At 41.8% G+C, this 19039-nt stretch overlaps 1 protein-coding gene across 1 annotated transcript; it reads right to left on the reverse strand.

Annotated features, from left to right (window-relative positions):
* Window positions 1-9189: 9189 nt before the first annotated feature.
* On the reverse strand, window positions 9190-10992 carry LOC142750482 (zinc finger MYM-type protein 1-like). Its single transcript, XM_075859485.1, has one exon. The coding sequence runs from the start codon at window positions 10990-10992 to the stop codon at window positions 9190-9192; it is 1803 nt and encodes a 600-aa protein (XP_075715600.1).
* Between the last annotated feature and the right edge of the window lie 8047 nt (window positions 10993-19039).

The raw sequence follows: 19039 nt of genomic DNA on the forward strand, positions 1-19039 counted from the left end.
ATACTATATTGCACGCCTCTAGTTGTCATCCTACTCATACCATCTCTGCAATTCCCATATGTGAGCTAACGCGTGCAAAACGCAATTGTAGTTCACACACAGGTTATATCAAAGAAGAATCCGCCATATGTCAGAGACTTAGTGCTAGAGGGTACAAAGATTGGACATTAATTAGGGCCAAAAATATAGTTGGAACTAAAAATAGAGAATCCCTATTGTTTGCAGACAAAACTAAAGCAGTCGCAACTAATTTTACTATGAACAGCAATACTCCAACTCTTGTACTTCAATTCAATAAACAATTTAACATTATCAAAAACATGGTTTTGAAATATATTCCATTGCTATGTGAGGATCCTAAATTAGATATACTTTTGAAAGACGGTTGTAGAATAGTTTCCAGACGAGCACAAACGTTAGGCAATATATTGTCCCCATCACTTCTTACAATGGATTCTCCCAAACCATCCTGGTTGACACACAAGGGATTTTTTAAATGTGGTGTTAACCCTTGCAAGGTTTGCACTTTTGTCAAAATAAACAAACAATACTCTAATTCTACAGAAACTAATACTTTTACAATTAAATCTTATATCAACTGTAATAGCGATTATGTTGTATATATCATTGAATGTACAACGTGCAAACTTAAATATGTAGGGTGCACCACAAGAAAATTCAAGATTCGCATTTTAGAACATTTAAGTTACATCAGGAATCCCTCTATTGTTAACATCTCAAATGCAGCAAGGCATTTCATCACATGCCATAATCGAAATATTAACACTTTCAGCACCTATGCCATTGAAAAAGTAAGAGGGACAATTAGAGGAGGAAATCTTAAACATCGACTTCTCACACGAGAGGCTTTCTGGATTTATAATCTGGAAACTCGCTCTCCCCAAGGACTTAATCTCAAAAAAGAACTTATGTTCCACTACTAAATATCGAGAATATCTATATTTGCCCTCTACTGTTCTCATTAATATTTACATTGACATTTCCAATGTCGGTGATTTTTGTCTTTATAGCCTTAATACAACTTATTATTTTCTGATAATTAATTAGTTTTTACTCACCCTTGTGGTAAATATTATTCTCAAATAATATATGTAAGCTTTAAATAAATCATTCAAATTACATTGACACGCAGCCATTATTTTGTGTGGCTATTAACAACTATTATTCTCTCAGGAATATCGAGAACCCTCTTCACACTATGCGATTTATAGCAGCATTGCTGCGTTTGACCTTGAGTTTCTTAAACCTGATATATTCTTTTTTCAATGATCTACATTCTACATGCATTTCATGTCAGACAAATATCTAATATCATGATATATTAGCAGATCCATGCCTTATGTTCTTGACTTATTATATACTGCTGTGTTCTATATTGTATATGCATTATATGTGGCTAATAACTACTATTACTCTCTTACGAATATTGAGAATTCTCTTTACATTATGTGATTTACAGCAGCATCGCAGCATTTTCACACAATATATGTAAGCTTCAAATAAATCAATTAAATTATAGTGACATGTAGCCACAACTTTGTGTGGCCAATAACTACTATTATTCTCGTAGAAATATCAAGAACCCTCTTCACACTATGCGATCTATAGCAGCATTACTGCGTTTGACCTTGAGTTCTCATACCCGTTATATCATCTTTTTAATGATCTACATTTTACATGCATCACATGCCAGACAAATACTTAATATCATGATAGTAGATCCATGCCTTATGTTCTTGACTTATTATACACTGCTGTGTTCTATATTGTATATGCATTATATGTGGCTAATAACAACTATTACTCTCTTACGAATATTGAGAATTCTTTTTACATTGTGTGATTTACAGCAGCATCGCAGCATTTTCACACAATGTATGTAAGCTTCAAATAATATCATTTAAATTATAGTGACACGTAGCCACAACTTTGTGTGGCCAATAACTACTATTATTCTCGTAGAAATATCAAGAACCCTCCTTACACTATGCGATTTATAGCAGCATTACTGCGTTTGAGCTTGAGTGCACATACCCGATATATCATCTTTTCAATGATCTACATTTTATATGCATCTCATGCCAGACAAATAGTTAATATAATGATATATTAGCAGACCCATGTCTTATGTTCCTGACTTATTATACGTTGCTACGTTTTATATTATATATGTATTTTGCGACACATTATACCTCAAGAACAACATACAAATTCTATCTTATATATTCAAATAAAAGTTCCCCCATCTTTATGTAGTTTACAAGTGCATCTGCTTGTTGTATTTCATTTATTTTGTGTCCCATTATGCGGCAGATATTTATATTATAGCTCCCCTTTTGAATTCTATATCCCTCATGGTTCACAACCTATTTCAATTTACATTCTCCAAGCATAATTGTATATAAAGGATATTTCTAAAAAATTAACTCATCTATACACTAATGCTCTACACCAAATAGTCCAAATGACATGCTAATATATGTTATAATTATTCATGTATAATGTTTCAGATACCTTCTCCCGTGTATACACAATAATACATTAATTGTTTATTCTTTAGGCATACATCGTGATTCTGTCATATGCAGTTTTTCAAATATTTGACAGTATGATATATGGTTATATCTTTTTCAATTGCTTCTCTTCTAACAACATTCAACTATCTGTTTAATGTTTTTAATTTTTGTCTTCATATTTTGTTGTACTTTGTATATTTTTGAGTAAATAAAGTATAAATTTATTTCCTTGATCGTGTGTCCCGGTCTCCTCCACCATATGCCAAAATTTAACATTTAATTTGAATTTGTTTAGTTTAATATTGCACACAAATTTATTTTACTTATTTAGTTGAAATAACTACTTTGTTCAAAATATACAAATTCAGATAAATTCTTCTATTTATTCCCTGCATTGCCACTCCGTTATTCGTTACTCATTAATTACCCGGAGCTAATTACTGGCATTTGCATACTAATTTCAACAGCTGATATCCTGTGCATATAAGTGAAGTCCCAGACACACGTTCAACACCTTCCTGCCATGACTAAGAACGCAGACCGCGTTCGAAACGCGTAGGCTTTGGGTATTTACCCATACATCTCCTACCTTTGCCTTGGGACTGCGTCTCCTTTCCAATTTTAATTTTTTCTACAATAAACATGGGACGTGCTTTTCCCTTTTAAATCAATTCAGCGCTGGATCAATCTCTTCTCTTCTCTACTTGCACTATATTCAAGCAGGGGAGCAAGGTGGCACTATATACAAGGGGGGGGGAGCAGGGTGGCTCTTTATACAAGGGGGTAGCGTGGTGGCACTATATACAAGGGGGAGCAGGGTGGCACTATATACACGTGTGGGAGCAGGGTGGCACTATATACAAGGGGGGAGCTGGGTGGCACTATATACAAAGGGCTACAGGGTGGACTATATACAAGGGGGAGCAGGGTGGCACTATATACTAGGGGGGTTGTGTGGCACTATATACAAGCGGCTGTGTGGCACTACTAAGGGGGACTGTAAGAATATTGTCCATCAAAAAATAGGACATGTCCTATTTCTGTCAGTTGTCACGGCCAGAAGGCTCCCATAGAAGTCAATGGATCAGTTTTTACCGGCCGTTTTTTAGGAAACAATCCTTGTAACGGCCGGTAAAAACTGATCCTGGCCAAGGACTCCCTGCACACAGTGCTACTTTGAGCGCTAAGCCCGGGGAAGCCCCTGACATTACTGTCCATAGAAGGACAGTGATGTCGGGCTTTCCACAATTGAATCCCCGGCAAGAGCATCACAAGATCTCTGGCCAGAGACTTCAGTGTTGTAGCTAGCACTCCTCCAAGTAGATAGTACCCCCTGCCTGAAGATAGCAATCACCCCGCCCATCCCCCGTATATAGCGGGCCCTGTAGGTGCGAAATCCCCAGCGGCTAGACCCCGCTCTAGCAGGGGATTACGCTCCTGGAGAAGCCCCCAGCGTCACTATCCATATATGGACAGTGACGTCAAGATGTTAGTCCTGGAGCGGAATCCCCGGTCTGCTCTGGCAAGGGATTACGCTCTCCTGACGTCACTGTCCATATATGGACAGAGACTTCAGGGGCTCCATCTATGAGGAATCTCCGGCCAGAGGGATTCCGCTCCTACAGTGGATCTATCTACAGGGGAGGGGGCGTATATGGGTGGTGTGGCACTATCTACAGGGGACTCTGTGGTGCTATCTACATGGGCACTGTGGCATTATGTAGGCACTGGCACTTTATATGTGGGCACTATGGCACTTTATATGTGGACACTGTGGTACTATGTGGGCAATGTGGCACTATCTACAATGGGCACTGTGGCACTATGTGGGCACTGGCACTTTATATGTGGGCACCGTGGTATTATCTGGTCACTGTGGCATTATTTACAGTGGGCACTGTGGCACTATCTACAGGGACATTGCAGCACTATCTACATGGCACTGTGGTGATTTCACGGGGTTGGCACAAAAAAAAACCTGACAAATTAAATCGATTCTTTTTTTTTACGGCCATGAATAACGGATGGCAAACAGAACACAAACGGCCAACAAAAACGGACAGACAGACTGGGTATGGAAGAAAATTTAGAGACACACAGATGCAAAACGGCCATGAAAAACTGACAGTTGATCAGTCTTTAATGGCCAGTTTTTAATTGTCGTGTGAATGTAGCCCGTGTTAAATAAAAAAAGAAAAATATGGCCTCCTTCACTCCCTAATAGTCGGCCATTTCGCACCTTTTCCCCTCACCTATGACAGACTTGTCATAAGTAGGAGGAAATGTAATTACCGGTAGCTTTTCTTATTACTACATATAGAGCACATCTCTATGTGTAATATAAAAATATTCTAAATATCTTAGACATGGTCTGTGGTCTCAGTTACAAAATAAAAAATCCGGCCTCCTCCACCCCTTAATAGCCGGCCATTCCGCACCTTTTCCCCTTACCTATGACAGACTTGTCATGGGTAGGAGGAAATGTAACTACCGGTATCTTTTCTTATGTACTACATATGGAGTATAGCACTATGTCTAATATAAAAATATTCTAACTATCTTAGGCGTGTTCTAAAGTGCTAGTTTAAAAAAAAGGCCTTCCCCACCCCTTAATAGCCGGCCATCGCACACTTTTTTATTTCTTCCTATCACATGATGGCACCACCAGTTGGTGCTATCATGGGCTTGAGGAAATCAGTAAATATTTAAGCTAAAATGTATTACATATGCCTAGGATTTATTGAAGCACAGATGTTTTTGTGCTCCCACTTACCACCAGTAACCATTATGGTCTGTCGACTTCTCCATCTAGTAGGGTTCCTTAGCATCTTGTGGACACATTCTACTTCAGTGAACAAGAATTGCTGCTGTGAAAAATCCTTACCTCAATGTTATAAAATACTGTAACTATACCTCCCAACCATGCCGGGCGGCCGGGGCTATGTTTCGCTGTCAACTGTATCTGCATCCTTAGGACGCAGATAAAGTTGAACCCAATGCTGAAGCAGGGAATCAGCTCCCTTCTTCAGAATTAGTTCATAGCGGAAGAACAAAGGGAGCTCCTCTGCTCGCTGAGGACTCCCTGGGCACAGCGCTACCTTAATTGATGTCAGGGGCTTCCCCTGGAGTGGAATCTCCGGCCATGGAGTAGCCACTGACGTCACTGTCCATATATGGAGAGTGACATCAGGGCTTCTCTCTAGGAGCGTAATCCCTGGCCTATGCTCTGGCTTTGGATTCTGCTCCTAGCGGGAGTCCCAATGGCGCTATCTGCAGGGTGGGGGCGTTGGCGATATCTACAGGGGGTGGCGCTATCTTCAAGGGGGTTGTGGCCCTATCAACTTGGATACTGTGGCACTATACATGGGCATTATCTACATGGGGACTATCTACATCATGGGCACTGTGGCACTATCTACACAGGCACTGGCACTAGGTCATCTTTGGGAGTATTATACTATATAAGGGCAGCTAAGGGGGCATTATGCTGTATGGGGGATTAAGCCATATGGGGCAGCTATGGGGCATTATACTGTATGGTGGCAGCTATAAGGGAATTATGCTGTATGGGGGCATTAAGCAGTATGGGGGAAACTATAGGGCATTATACTGTATGGGGGCATTAAGCAGTATGGATGAAACTTTAGGGCATTATACTGTATGGGGTCATCTGTGTGGTCATTATACTGTATGGGGCACCTATGGGGGCATTATGCTGCATGGAGGCAGCTAGGGGAATTCTGCCCTATGGGGGAATTTGTTTGGGCATTATACTGCATGGAAGAATCTGTGTGGGCTTTATACCGTATGGGGGTATCTGTGTTGGCTTCATACTGTATGGGTGCATCTATTGGGGCATTATACTGTATGGGGGCAGGTATTTGGCATTATACTGTGTGGGAGACACCATGGGAGCATGATTCTGTGTGGGCTGAAGCGGGTGTGTATGGGTGGGGATTTGGTGGGATTAGGGGTGTGGCTTAAAATAAAAAAGGGTTGTCCCTCTTTGTGATATTTGAAAGATGGGAGGTACAATTGCCAGGTGTACCTTTGGTACACCATGTACGGTTCCTGTATCTCCCCACTGCCATGCATGTGCACTTTCTTGTGTTGCTGTGTCTGACTATAGGGCAGGCGCGTGCTCACTTCCTGCATCTTATAGGGCCAGCGCGTACTCCCAAATCCATCCCCAGCCTATCCATGTCAATCACCAGGTATATTAGTCTGTTTCACTGGACACACCATGCCTGAGCAATATTGGAACAACCTACCTAGAATTATCCAGCTAAGGATCCTGAATGCAGAGGCATAGCTAGGTTCTTCAGCACCCGGGGCAAAGTCCCCCCCCCCCTCCCGAACTTCTTCCCTGAGATCTTCCTCCCCTCGCCATGTTTGCTTTCTCTACCAATCAATGAGGTGTAATTTTTTTTCAAAATCATTTTTGTATGTCGAGTATAAAACCATTTCTAAATTTCCAAGCAATATAGTTAGAAAAGTTAGTTAACATGACAATAAATTAAAAGGAAATAAATGAAAGAAGTCAGTGTGCCTAACTAAAACAGATTGTATAACTGAGGCTAAAGAGACTATATGGTGAGATAATGAACAACCACTTCTTGCAGATAGTGCAATACACCTCCCCTTGTACATAGTGCCACACAGTCCCCTCTGTAGATAGCGCCACACACCCACAATTGTAGATACTTCCACACAGCTCCCACTTGTAAATGGTGTCCCCCACATCTCTTATAGATAGTACCACACTCCCCGATATTAGATAGTGCCACCCCACATTGTAGATATTGCCACACTCCCCCCTAGTAGATAGTGCCACATTCCCCCCTAGTAGATACTGCTACACTCTCCCTTTAGGAGATACTGCCGCACAGCCCCCTTTTGTAGGTAGGGCCACACCCCCCTTGTAAATAGCGCTACAGCCCCCTCCTTGTACATAGCGCATTTAAGGGTATATGGATAGTGAAATCAGGGGCTTCTCCAGAAGCAGAATCCCCGGCCAGAGTGTCGGCAATAATCTTGCCAGGGATTCCGTTCCGACGTCATTGTCTATACAGGGCTGCCATCAGGAATTTCTGGGCCCCGTACAGCCAAGATATCTGAGGCCCCCCACCCTCCATTACCGTGGCCGGGCAACGGAAAGTGTGGCACTCACGTTTGTACGTTATACGCATTAACTAATTTTGGTGCTGATGTCAATTACAGTGAACGAGACCATGGAGCAGGCAGTGACCGGTTAATGCTCTGGATTTTGATATATTTAGCCAAACTGTATCCCACTGTATGGCATACAGCGGGATACGTCGCCCGGGCAATGGCCCAGGGGAAACTCCTGAAGTCACTGTCCATGAATGGTAGTGACGTCTGGAGCTTTCCCAGGGCTGGAGCCTTCTACTAGCGCTCTGCCCAGGGACTATGGCGCTGTTCCTGATATCCATATACGTAAAGTGATGTCAGAAGCTTTGCAAAGCCGGAGTACACGACCGGAGCGTCGGCAACGCCCTGACCAGGGATTCCGACCCTGACGTCACTTTACATATATGGACAGGGCCGCCATCAGGAATTTCAGGGCCCCCTACAGCTAAATTTTCGGGGCCCCCCTACCGTGGTACTGCCCGTTAACGGTACTCCGCCCAACACCATATCACGCTCTGTGTGTGATACATAACTAATAACTTTTTATTTGGCCAAAAGATTTTGAAGCCTGCCACCACGACAAGGTAGACTCTTTTGGCAGGGCCCTACTCTACTCTAACTCATTTCAAATTTCTCAATAACCCTATATGTATCTAACAATAGTAAATTTAGCTGCCTAAGATCCTAATGTTGTAGATCTATAATATGGAGCTAATAGAATTCTAAGAGCTGATACTGTACCGCCATGTCTCAATTTGTACACTGAGGCACATGGCGTTTTTCCTTTTTCTCATTGACTCCTGTAAAATAAAATATAACGAGCTCCACTATATGTCTATCTGAGAATATTATGCCGCACATACGGCCTCTGGGTCCATTTAATGAATCCATAGGCATGTCTACAAACCCTTAGGCTGTTCAAAGGTTGTTTGTATTAATTGTTCCCGTACTCTGCAAATTTTTAATAGTGCCTTTTTAAGATGTACAAAATTACATCATCTTATTTGTGGTCTGTTTATTTGTTGAATGCTTCTAAAACTTTTTACCTATTCTGGTGAACAAATGTTTTTTTTTTTTGTTTTGTTTTTTAAATTTAGAGTCATTCAGTTAAATCTTTTGACCAAATATGGTAATTCGATTCAATACTATAGTGCAAGTGAAACATCATTCCAAAAAATTAAGAACCACCAAACGTTAACATAAGAAAAAAAGTTTAACGGACAACATATATAACAAATATAAAATGATAAAGTGCTTCAGTCACATTAACATATAACTAACAAACAGAATAGTGCAAACGGTTTTACAGATTGAGCATAAATATAAACAATATTACTATCAATAACAAAGAAAAGCAGCAAAAGGGGGCAAACATTCTTATTTTACATTTAAACATCATTAATCATATACTTACCTATTGCGCAAATAGCTATTGCGCTGTTTTAGCTGTGATAGATGAGGATTGTTTCATGCTTGGCTCAGAGCAAAAATAAGAGCAAATTTAGATTTGTAGATCAGACAATCTTCTAACTTTCTGATTTGCAAAATCTTTAATAAGGTCTTTATAATTGAGCTGTCTGGCAAGCCCATGTTCAATGGAAAGAATTGCTAGGCTGTTTAAACGTTGCTCGCTCATTGTAGAACGCAGATAGTTCTTGACCAATGAAAGTTTGCTAAATGCCCTTTCTCCTTCCGCTACTGAAAGTGGGAGGGTGGTGAAAATCCGAAGAGCAATACACACCTCTCCAAATATTCCCTGAAGCTCTAGTTCATAGATAGAGTTTAGCAAATCTAGTGGACCCAAGTTTTCGGGGAATGTAGCGCAATACACTTTACGGAGATGTTGCAGTTCACAGAGTAAAGATGATGTGAAGTCATCAGGGTATGCGGAGATCAATTCTTCAGTGGATGTCACCAAGTCTTCTTCACTCATTGTTCTCAGTTTAAGGATTGGAGCGAATAATTTGCATACATCTTCCATTGATTTGAAGCGCTGATGAAGATCAGAAATGATTGTGTCCATTGCCACAAGGAAGACATTAGCTTTAAAATGATCTTCAGGATTTATGGCATCATGGTGCTTTGACTTCCTTTGGCGCAATTGCTGAGAATTCAGTAGCTCCTTTGGAATCTCCATACAATCAGCTACAGATTTGGCTTCAGAGAGTAGAGCAGGCCACTTTTCCCGAAGAAGTTTCATTTCTTCCGAGAGGGCTTTAATGTTGGCGGCTCCAATTTCCATGGAAATAGATCTTGATTGAAGAATTTTGTTTCTCTGCTCAAAACTGGTAAGCACTTTTATCCAGAATGTTGCTAAAACTACTGACCGGAAAGATGAAAAATAGTCATGGAGACCTTGAGCGTCTGAGTGTGCATCACTTGTAAGTTTTTTGGAAGCAAGAACTTTTTCCAGAGCCTTCAGAACGCTTGGGAGTTTCTGAGCAATTGGACGCACAGCCTCTATTCTTGAACTCCACCTGGTGTCACTTAGACCATGCAAAGACCTTCCAACTTCTTCAAGCAGTGTGTTCCATCTCTCAGGGCTGCTGCTAAACAGAATGTATAGCCTGTTTACACTTCCAAAAAATGTCTTCATTTCAGGGCAGCTTGCGGCAGCGTGTACACCCACAAGGTTTAACGAATGGGCAGCGCAGGGACAAAATATAGCTGTTGGATATCTCTCCTGGATTCTGGCTCTTACACCTTTAATCCTGCCGGACATGTTTGCACCATTGTCATATCCCTGACCTCTGCAGTCTTTGAGGTCAATGGCATGTTCACTCAATCTTGAGATAATCATTTCAGCAATTTCTTCACCAGTCTTCTGGAAAAAATCAAAAAATTCCAAGAACCTTTCTTGAATATGCCAACTTCTTTTTTGAGGCTCTCTGTAAACATATCTTACAACTATAACATTCTGTTCGGTGTGTGAAATATCTGGTGTAGCATCACAAACTACAGAAAAATAAATCGCTTCTTTCCTTTCTAGTAGTATGGCATCCAGTACATGTTTTCCACAAATATTTATAAATTCATTTTGTGTGGCCCAGGAGAGATAATGAGCTGGAAGTTTCTTTCCCTTTTCTTGACTGGCCTTGACTTTTTCTAAATGCTCGCGTAGTAAATTGTCATATCGTGACAGGATTTCCAACGTTCCAAGGAAATTGCCATTATGGATTTCTCCAATTCTTTGCGTTGTTCCCCTGAATGCCATGTTGCGTGAAGCCAAATGCAGTGTCACGTCCAAGAGTCTTTCTAGAAGAGCCATAAACTTATCCACTTCCTTCGCTAAACTTCTTTGCATCTCGAAGTCAACACCATGACCGCCTATGGACTTTTGGAGTGTTCTCCAACTCCAGTAGTGCTTTCTGTGCTGTGCGGAATGTTCATGCTCCGGTAATTTCTTGTACAGTCGATGCCACCGTGGACATAGTGCAGGAACATGGTGTCTCTACAGCTTCTTCTGTCACTGCAAAAGTTGACATATTGCTAGAAGTAGCATTCTCTTCTTCCATAACTGACGAAATGCTTGCAGGCGCAGCCACCTGGCTGGATGATGCCGTTTGCGCAAGTATTTGATGAGAAGCTTCTATGTGTAGTTCAGGTAATTCTTGGATTTCAACATCACTTCCCTGGTTGGATTGTGGCTTCTTAAAGTAGTCCAGTATCACTTTTTTCTTTATCTTTTCCTCTTCTTCACGCTCTCTTTTTTTCTTGCGTTTTTGAAAGCCAGATTTATGGTGGTACATTTTTTTTGGTCTCAATAAGTATTAACTAAGAGCAAAATATATGTATTTTTTCTAGAAAAGCAAGATTGGCGAAACACTGCTTGGTACCTCTAATAGCCCCAAAACTTATAATGAGGAGTATTGATAGAAGACAATTGAAAAAGGGGAACTTAATTTGCTATAGAGAAAATAAAATTGTTAAATGGTTCAAAAATCTTCACCAAGGAAGGAAAACCGTGTGAAATAACAATGAAACTGAACTAGTAGAACGTCTGAACAAAATGAAATATATTAACTCACAAACCTGTACTAAAGTCCTGATAAATCACTGCTAAAAAAAAAAAAAGGGTACAAGACAAATGTCAGTTCATACTACATACAGTGAAGGAAATAAGTATTTGATCCCTTGCTGATTTTGTAAGTTTGCCCACTGTCAAAGACATGAACAGTCTAGAATTTTTAGGCTAGGTTTATTTTACCAGTGAGAGATAGATTATATTTAAAAAAAACTGAAAATCACATAGTCAAAATTATATATATTTATTTGCATTGTGCACAGAGAAATAAGTATTTGATCCCCTACCGACCATTAAGAGTTCAGCCTCCTCCAGACCAGTTACACGCTCCAAATCAACTTGGTGCCTGCATTAAAGACAGCTGTCTTACATGGTCACCTGTATAAAAGACTCCTGTCCACAGACTCAATTAATCAGTCTGACTCTACCCTCTACAACATGGGCAAGACCAAAGAGCTTTCTAAGGATGTCAGGGACAAGATCATAGACCTGCACAAGGCTGGAATGGGCTACAAAACCATAAGTAAGACGCTGGGTGAGAAGGAGACAACTGTTGGTGCAATAGTAAGAAAATGGAAGACATACAAAATGACTGTCAATCGACATCGATCTGGGGCTCCATGCAAAATCTCACCTCGTGGGGTATCCTTGATCCTGAGGAAGGTGAGAGCTCAGCCGAAAACTACACGGGGGGAACTTGTTAATGATCTCAAGGCAGCTGGGACCACGGTCACCAAGAAAACCATTGGTAACACATTACGCCGTAATGGATTAAAATCCTGCAGTGCCCGCAAGGTCCCCCTGCTCAAGAAGGCACATGTACAGGCCCGTCCGAAGTTTGCAAATGAACATCTGGATGATTCTGAGAGTGATTGGGAGAAGGTGCTGTGGTCAGATGAGCCAAAAAATTAGCTCTTTGGCATTAACTCAACTCGCCGTGTTTGGAGGAAGAGAAAAGCTGCCTATGACCCAAAGAACACCGTCCCCACTGTCAAGCATGGAGGTGGAAACATTATGTTTTGGGGGTGTTTCTCTGCTAAGGGCACAGGACTACTTCACCGCATCAATGGAAGAATGGATGGAGCCATGTACCGTCAAATCCTGAGTGACAACCTCCTTCCCTTCACCAGGACATTAAAAATGGCTCGTGGCTGGGTCTTCCAGCACGACAATGACCCGAAACATACAGCCAAGGCAACAAAGGAGTGGCTCAAAAAGAAGCACATTAAGGTCATGGAGTGGCCTAGCCAGTCTCCAGACCTTAATCCCATCGAAAACTTATGGAGGGAGCTGAAGATCCGAGTTGCCAAGCGACAGCCTCGAAATCTTAATGATTTACAGATGATCTGCAAAAAGCAGTTGGTCCAAAATTCCATCTAACATGTGTGCAAACCTTATCATCAACTACAAAAAAACGTCTGACTGCTTTGCTTGCCAACAAGGGTTTTGCCACCAAGTATTAAGTCTTGTTTGCCAAAGGGATCAAATACTTATTTCTCTGTGCATAATGCAAATAAATATATATAATTTTGACTATGTGATTTTCTGTTTTTTTTTTAAATATAATCTATCTCTCACTGGTAAAATTAACCTATCCTAAAAATTCTAGATTGCTCATGTCTTTTACCATGTCCATTAGGGTATGGTCCTGGTGTGTGGATGTACGACGCTAGGAGTCCCTGCCTCGCTGCAGGACAACTGTCCCGTACTGTAATCATGATTACAGTACGGGACAGTAGTTCCACGCAGAGGCAGGGACTCCTAGCGTCGTACATCACTATGATGCTAGGAGCCCGGCTCCCTGCAGTGTGTTTGGTCCGGGTCTTCCGGCCGAAATACGTTCCGTACATTACGGACGTAACATGGTCGTGTGAACCCAGCCTAAAACTGGATCCATGTATTTAACAAAGCGTTAGGACGGTGTATGCTGCGTCTCATATAATTTCCTGCTGCTGCCCGGCTGGATGTGGTAGTGGGCCTTGTGTAGCAGGCCATGAAGGCAAGAGGAGCGAGTAGTGGGGAGTACATTTTTTTTATATTTTTATGTTGGTTCTGGGGTCCATGCTTAGGGGCTCTGTCACAACATTATAAGTGCCCTGTCTCCTACATAAGGAGATGGGCGCTATAATGTAGATGACAGCAGTGCTTTTTATTTAAAAAAAACGATCTATTTTCACCACTTTATTAGCGATTTTAGATTTATGCTAATGAGTGTCTTAATGCCCAAGTGGGCGTGTTTTTACTTTAGACCAAGTGGGTGTTGTACAGAGGATTGTATGACGCTGACCAATCAGCGTCATACACTTCTCCCCATTCATTTAGGCAGTTAATAGAGATCCTTTTAGATCTCTATGTGCTGTTTACCAAACCGAACAATGCCCCAAAATGTACCAATGGTCCTAGTGACTGATATAACAAACCAGAAAAAGAGACAGGTCACGCACGACCAGATAAATAGAAAAGTTACGTACAATCTTTATTAAAGGCAATTAGACACAAGAAATCACATAAAAACAACTATACACAATAAAATAACATAAGCCCTCGTAAAAAGATGGAATCAGAACAGAAAAGCAGCGTGGCCCCCCCCCCCCCAGATGGTAAATTGGTCATGCAATCACACAGAGAGCTAAAGTGCATGCATCAATAATTTAAAGCAGGTGCTAGGTATGGTACGTTTGCACAGATAGATAACTATACTTGGGAAAGATGCAAGTGCAATCTTACACAAAATTAACATACAAATGGCAGTATACCTACACCTACACAGTACAAGGATAGCCAGGAGATCAGGACCTGGAGGGGGGGACCGCTGCTGGACCCGACACGCGTTTCGCTGATGCTTCGTCAGGTATCTCTATGTGCTGTCTTATACTAACATATTAACAATACTGAAGTGTTTAGACAGTGAATAGATATTTCACGGAATGTCTATTCACAATCCCTGCACTTTGTAACTCTGTCTGTGGTAGTTACAGCAGAGGAAGCGTAATCTCGTTGTAACCTGTCATCTACAGCGTAATTTCGCGAGATTACGCTTCCTCTGCTGTAACTACCACAGGAACTGTAACAAAGTGCAGGGATTGTGAATAGATTTCCTGTAGAATGTCTATTCACTGTCTAAACACTTCAGTATTGTTAATGTGTTAGTATAAGACAGCACATAAGGATCTAAAAGGATCCCTATGCGCTGCCTAAATGAATGGAGAGGAGTGCATGACGCTGATTGGTCACTGATTGGTCAGCGTCATACACTCCTCTGTACAACGCCCACTTGGTCTAAAGTAAAAACACGCCCACTTGGGCATTAAGCAACTCATTAGCATAAATCTAAAATCGAAAATAAAGTGGTGAAAATAGATTGTTTTTTTAAAATAAAAAGCATTACTGTCACCTACATTATAGCGCCGATCAGATTATGTAGGAGACAGGGCACTTATAATGTGGTGACAGCCTCTTTAAGGTGGATGAGGCTATTCCAAAGTGTGGCATGGGGCACAATGTAGTTACACCCCTGTGTGTAAATATTATTCTAATTCTCTATGTAACCCATTTATTCATTTTACACTTACCTTTGCAGTCTTCTCTTCTCTTCAGCAGGGGGGGATCAAGCTCACAAGCGCTTACCACACACTGAAGCTGAGCCGCTCCCTCTGCCCTATCCAGACACAGCAGTTGGCGTCGCTGGGACTGCTCTTCAGCGCTTTGGATCTTTAGAAATAATAAAAATTATTAAGTGAAAGAAAAAATAAATATATATAAATTTTGTAAAGAGCTTCGTCATTAGTTCTACAGAGTTTTAAACTTTAGGGTTAACGCTTATGACATTGAGCGTGATGTCAAGATGTGCTAGATTGCAGCATGAGACCGCTCAGCAACGTAAATACACCCCAGCTAGACGCACACTGGAGCTGCTGCTTACTGGTTAAAAAGCAACCATTCAGTCCAAAAAAACAACTAATTAAATACTGCAAAATTATTGATAACTTACCTGCTGGCCTCACTTGTTTCTGATTCTGCTTACTCATTCCGGTCCCCGTTTTCCAGAATCCAAGATGGCTGCTACTGTCTCAGACTTGTATATAGAAAGCATTAACTGCAAATCTGAGACATGCGCCTTCTTCACTGCTCTCCAAAGGACAAGCACTGATGATGTCAGCACTGTGTTCATCTCTTCTGACACTTGTCCTGCTGGCTTCTTGACAGGGGTTCCGGCTGCAGCAACATCCTCACTGACAGCACGTCAGTGGAGGACGGAGCAAGACAGCGCCAGGGTTGGCATGAATCATCTTCTGTATTTAAAGAGGCTCTGTCACCAGATTATAAGTGCCCTATCTCCTAGATAATCTGATCGGCGCTGTAATGTAGATAACAGTGGTTTTTATTTTGAAAAACTATCATTTTTGACCAAGTTATGAACAATTTAAAATTTATGCTAGTATAATAGACAACTGGGTGCTTTTTAACTTTTTACCAACTGGGCATTGTACAGAGAAGTGTATGACGCTGACCAATCAGTGACCAATCAGCGACTAATCAGCGTCATACACTTCATCGTTCTAGCCCAGCTTCTTTCACTGCACAGCGTGACCTCACGAGATCACGCTGTGCTGTGAGTAAGTCCCACAGAAACTTTACCAAAGTTGTGGCATTGTGAATAGACATTGTGTCCTGGCTGGAGGTGATGCCTATTCACTCCCAAGACACTTCGGTAAAGTTAATGTGGGAGTATGTGACAGCACAGCGTGATCTCGCGAGATCACGCTGTGCAGTGAAAGTAGCTGGGCTGGAACGATGAGAAGTGTATGAAGCTGATTGGTCACTGATTGGTCAGCGTCATACACTCCTCTGTACAACGCCCAGTTGTTAAAAAGCACCCAGTTGTCTATTAAGAAACTAATTAGCATAAATCTAAAATTGTTCATAACTTGGTCAAAAATTATCGTTTTTCAAAATAAAAAACAATTATCTACATTACAGCGCTGATCAGATTATGTAGAAGAGAGGGCACTTATAATCTGGTGACAGAGCCTCTTTAAGTATATCACATTGTATGCTTGTAACGGTCTTCTATGTTTTATTGTCTGTTATTTTTAAAGGTTTCCGTGTCTTGGACTACGTTGGATTGTCGTGGGATCGAATTTTTACCAATAAAATGGTCAAAGCGGGCTGTAGAGGGGGGGGGGCAGTTTATTTCAATAAAGTGTTTGTTATATTTTTTTCAATTGTATAACAGAACTAGTAATCGATGTGTCTGACTGACACCTCTCCATTACAATCGCTAGGGCTTGGTGTCAGTCAGTGATGTGCTATGTCCACTTTTGGCTGACACCAACCCCTTTTCCCCAGTACCCAACGCACCAGGGCTACTGGGAAGAGCCGAGGACTATTGGGTGGCCCCTGGGACGGCCACAGGCTGGTGTTTTTAGGATAGGAGGGGACCAATAGCCATGGTCCTTCCCATCCGGATAATCAGACTGCAGCTATTGATTTTCTCCATGTTTTTATATATATATTTGTATTTATAGCATAGTGTAATGCTTTTCTTAAAAATGATTAAACAAAAAAACATGTGGGGTCCTCCTATTGCTCTATTCAGCCAAGAAAAACCAACAACCGCAGTTTGAAATTCTCAGGATGGGAAGGTCCATGGCTATTGGTTCCCTCCCATCCTAAAAATACCAGCCTGTGGCCGTCCCAGGGGCCACCCAATAGTCCTCGGCTCTTCCCAGTAGCCCTGGTGCGTTGGGTACTGGGGAAAAGGGGTTGGTGTCAGCCAAAAGTGGACATAGCACACCTCTGGCTGACGCCAAACCCTAGCAATTGTAATGGAGAGGTGTCAGTCAGACACCTCGATTACTAGTTCTGTTATACAGTGGAAAAATGTATAAAAAATACTTTATTGAAATAAACTGCGCCCCCCCCCCCCCACAGCCCGTTTTGATCATTTTATTGGTACAAATTTGATCCTACCACGATCTTAAATAGTCCAAGATACTCAAACCTGTAAAAAAAAAACAGACAATAAAACATATAAGGCCATTACAAGCATACAATGTGATATACTTACATACACAAGATGATTCATGCCAACCCTGGCGCTGTCAGTGAGGATGTTGCTGCAGACGGAACCTCTTTCAAGAAGCCAGACGTGTCAGAAGAGATGGACACAGAGATTCCGAGAGCAGTGAAGGAGGTGGCGGCATGTCTCAGACTGGCAGGCAACGCTTTCTATATGCAAGTCTGAGGCAGTAGCAGCCATCTTGGATCCCGGACAATTGGGACCAGAATGAGGGAACGGAGCGGCCAGCAAGAAAGTGAGGCCAGCAGGTGGGTTAACAATAATTTTACAGTTTAATTGGTTTTTTTTTTGTGTTCATAAGAACGAGGGTCCCAAACCCCCAGATCCTCCTCACTGCACCCCCACAGTGAGGGGGACATTGAATTGAGCGGCGGTCAAGCGTGCACGCTTCCATTTCATTCAAAGTCTATGGGAATGACGGAAACAGCATAGTACATGCTTGACCGCCGCTCCGTACCAGCTCCGCCTGCATGGGAGTGCAAATTTTATTTTACTCAAAATGTTAGGCTGGGTTCACACCTGCGTTCAGCTTTCCGTTATTCTCCTTTGTCAGAGCAGAGCAACGGAAAAATAAGAAGCGCCTGTTCCGCTGCACAACAGACAACACCTTCCGCCAACGAAACCCACTTTAATTGACTTTAATGGGTTTTGTCGGATTTCCGTTGGGGTGTTGGTTGTTTTAACGAAAACAATAGTGCAGCATGCAGCACTACTGTATCCGTTATTCTCTGTCAGATCTGCGACGGAGCTTCCTACGCAGCTGTGAACAAAGCCTCAGGCTGGGTTCACACGAGCATGTTACGTCCGTAAAGGACGGAACGTATTTTGGCCGCAAGTCTCGGACCGAACACACTGCAGGGAGCCGGGCTCCTACCATCATAGTTATGTACGACACTAGGAGTCCCTGCCTCTCCGTGGAACTACTGTCCCGTACTGAAAACATGATTACAGTACGGGACGTTTGTCCCGCAGCGAGGCAGGGACTCCTAGCATCGTACATAACTATGTTGCTAGGAGCCCGGCTCCCTGCAGTGTGGTCGGTCCAGGACTTGCGGCTGAAATATGTTCCGACCTTTACGGACCGAACATGCTCGTGTGAATCCAGCCTCACACAAAAGAATGTGTCGCTAGAATTATTTTTTGTTTTTAGTTAAATAATGTATTAAACATTGTTCTAATTTTTTCATGAGTCAGGAAATATTATAAATTAGATTCTAATTTATAACATTTCCCAGCGCTGGTCAC

The sequence above is a fragment of the Rhinoderma darwinii genome, chromosome 3 (assembly GCF_050947455.1).
Source record: "Rhinoderma darwinii isolate aRhiDar2 chromosome 3, aRhiDar2.hap1, whole genome shotgun sequence".
NCBI classification, from domain to species: Eukaryota; Metazoa; Chordata; class Amphibia; order Anura; family Rhinodermatidae; genus Rhinoderma; species Rhinoderma darwinii.

Bases quoted from the DNA above. Each gene is read 5' to 3' on its own strand.
- LOC142750482 (XM_075859485.1), bottom strand. From the start codon at position 10,992: ATGCAAAGAAGTTTAGCGAAGGAAGTGGATAAGTTTATGGCTCTTCTA.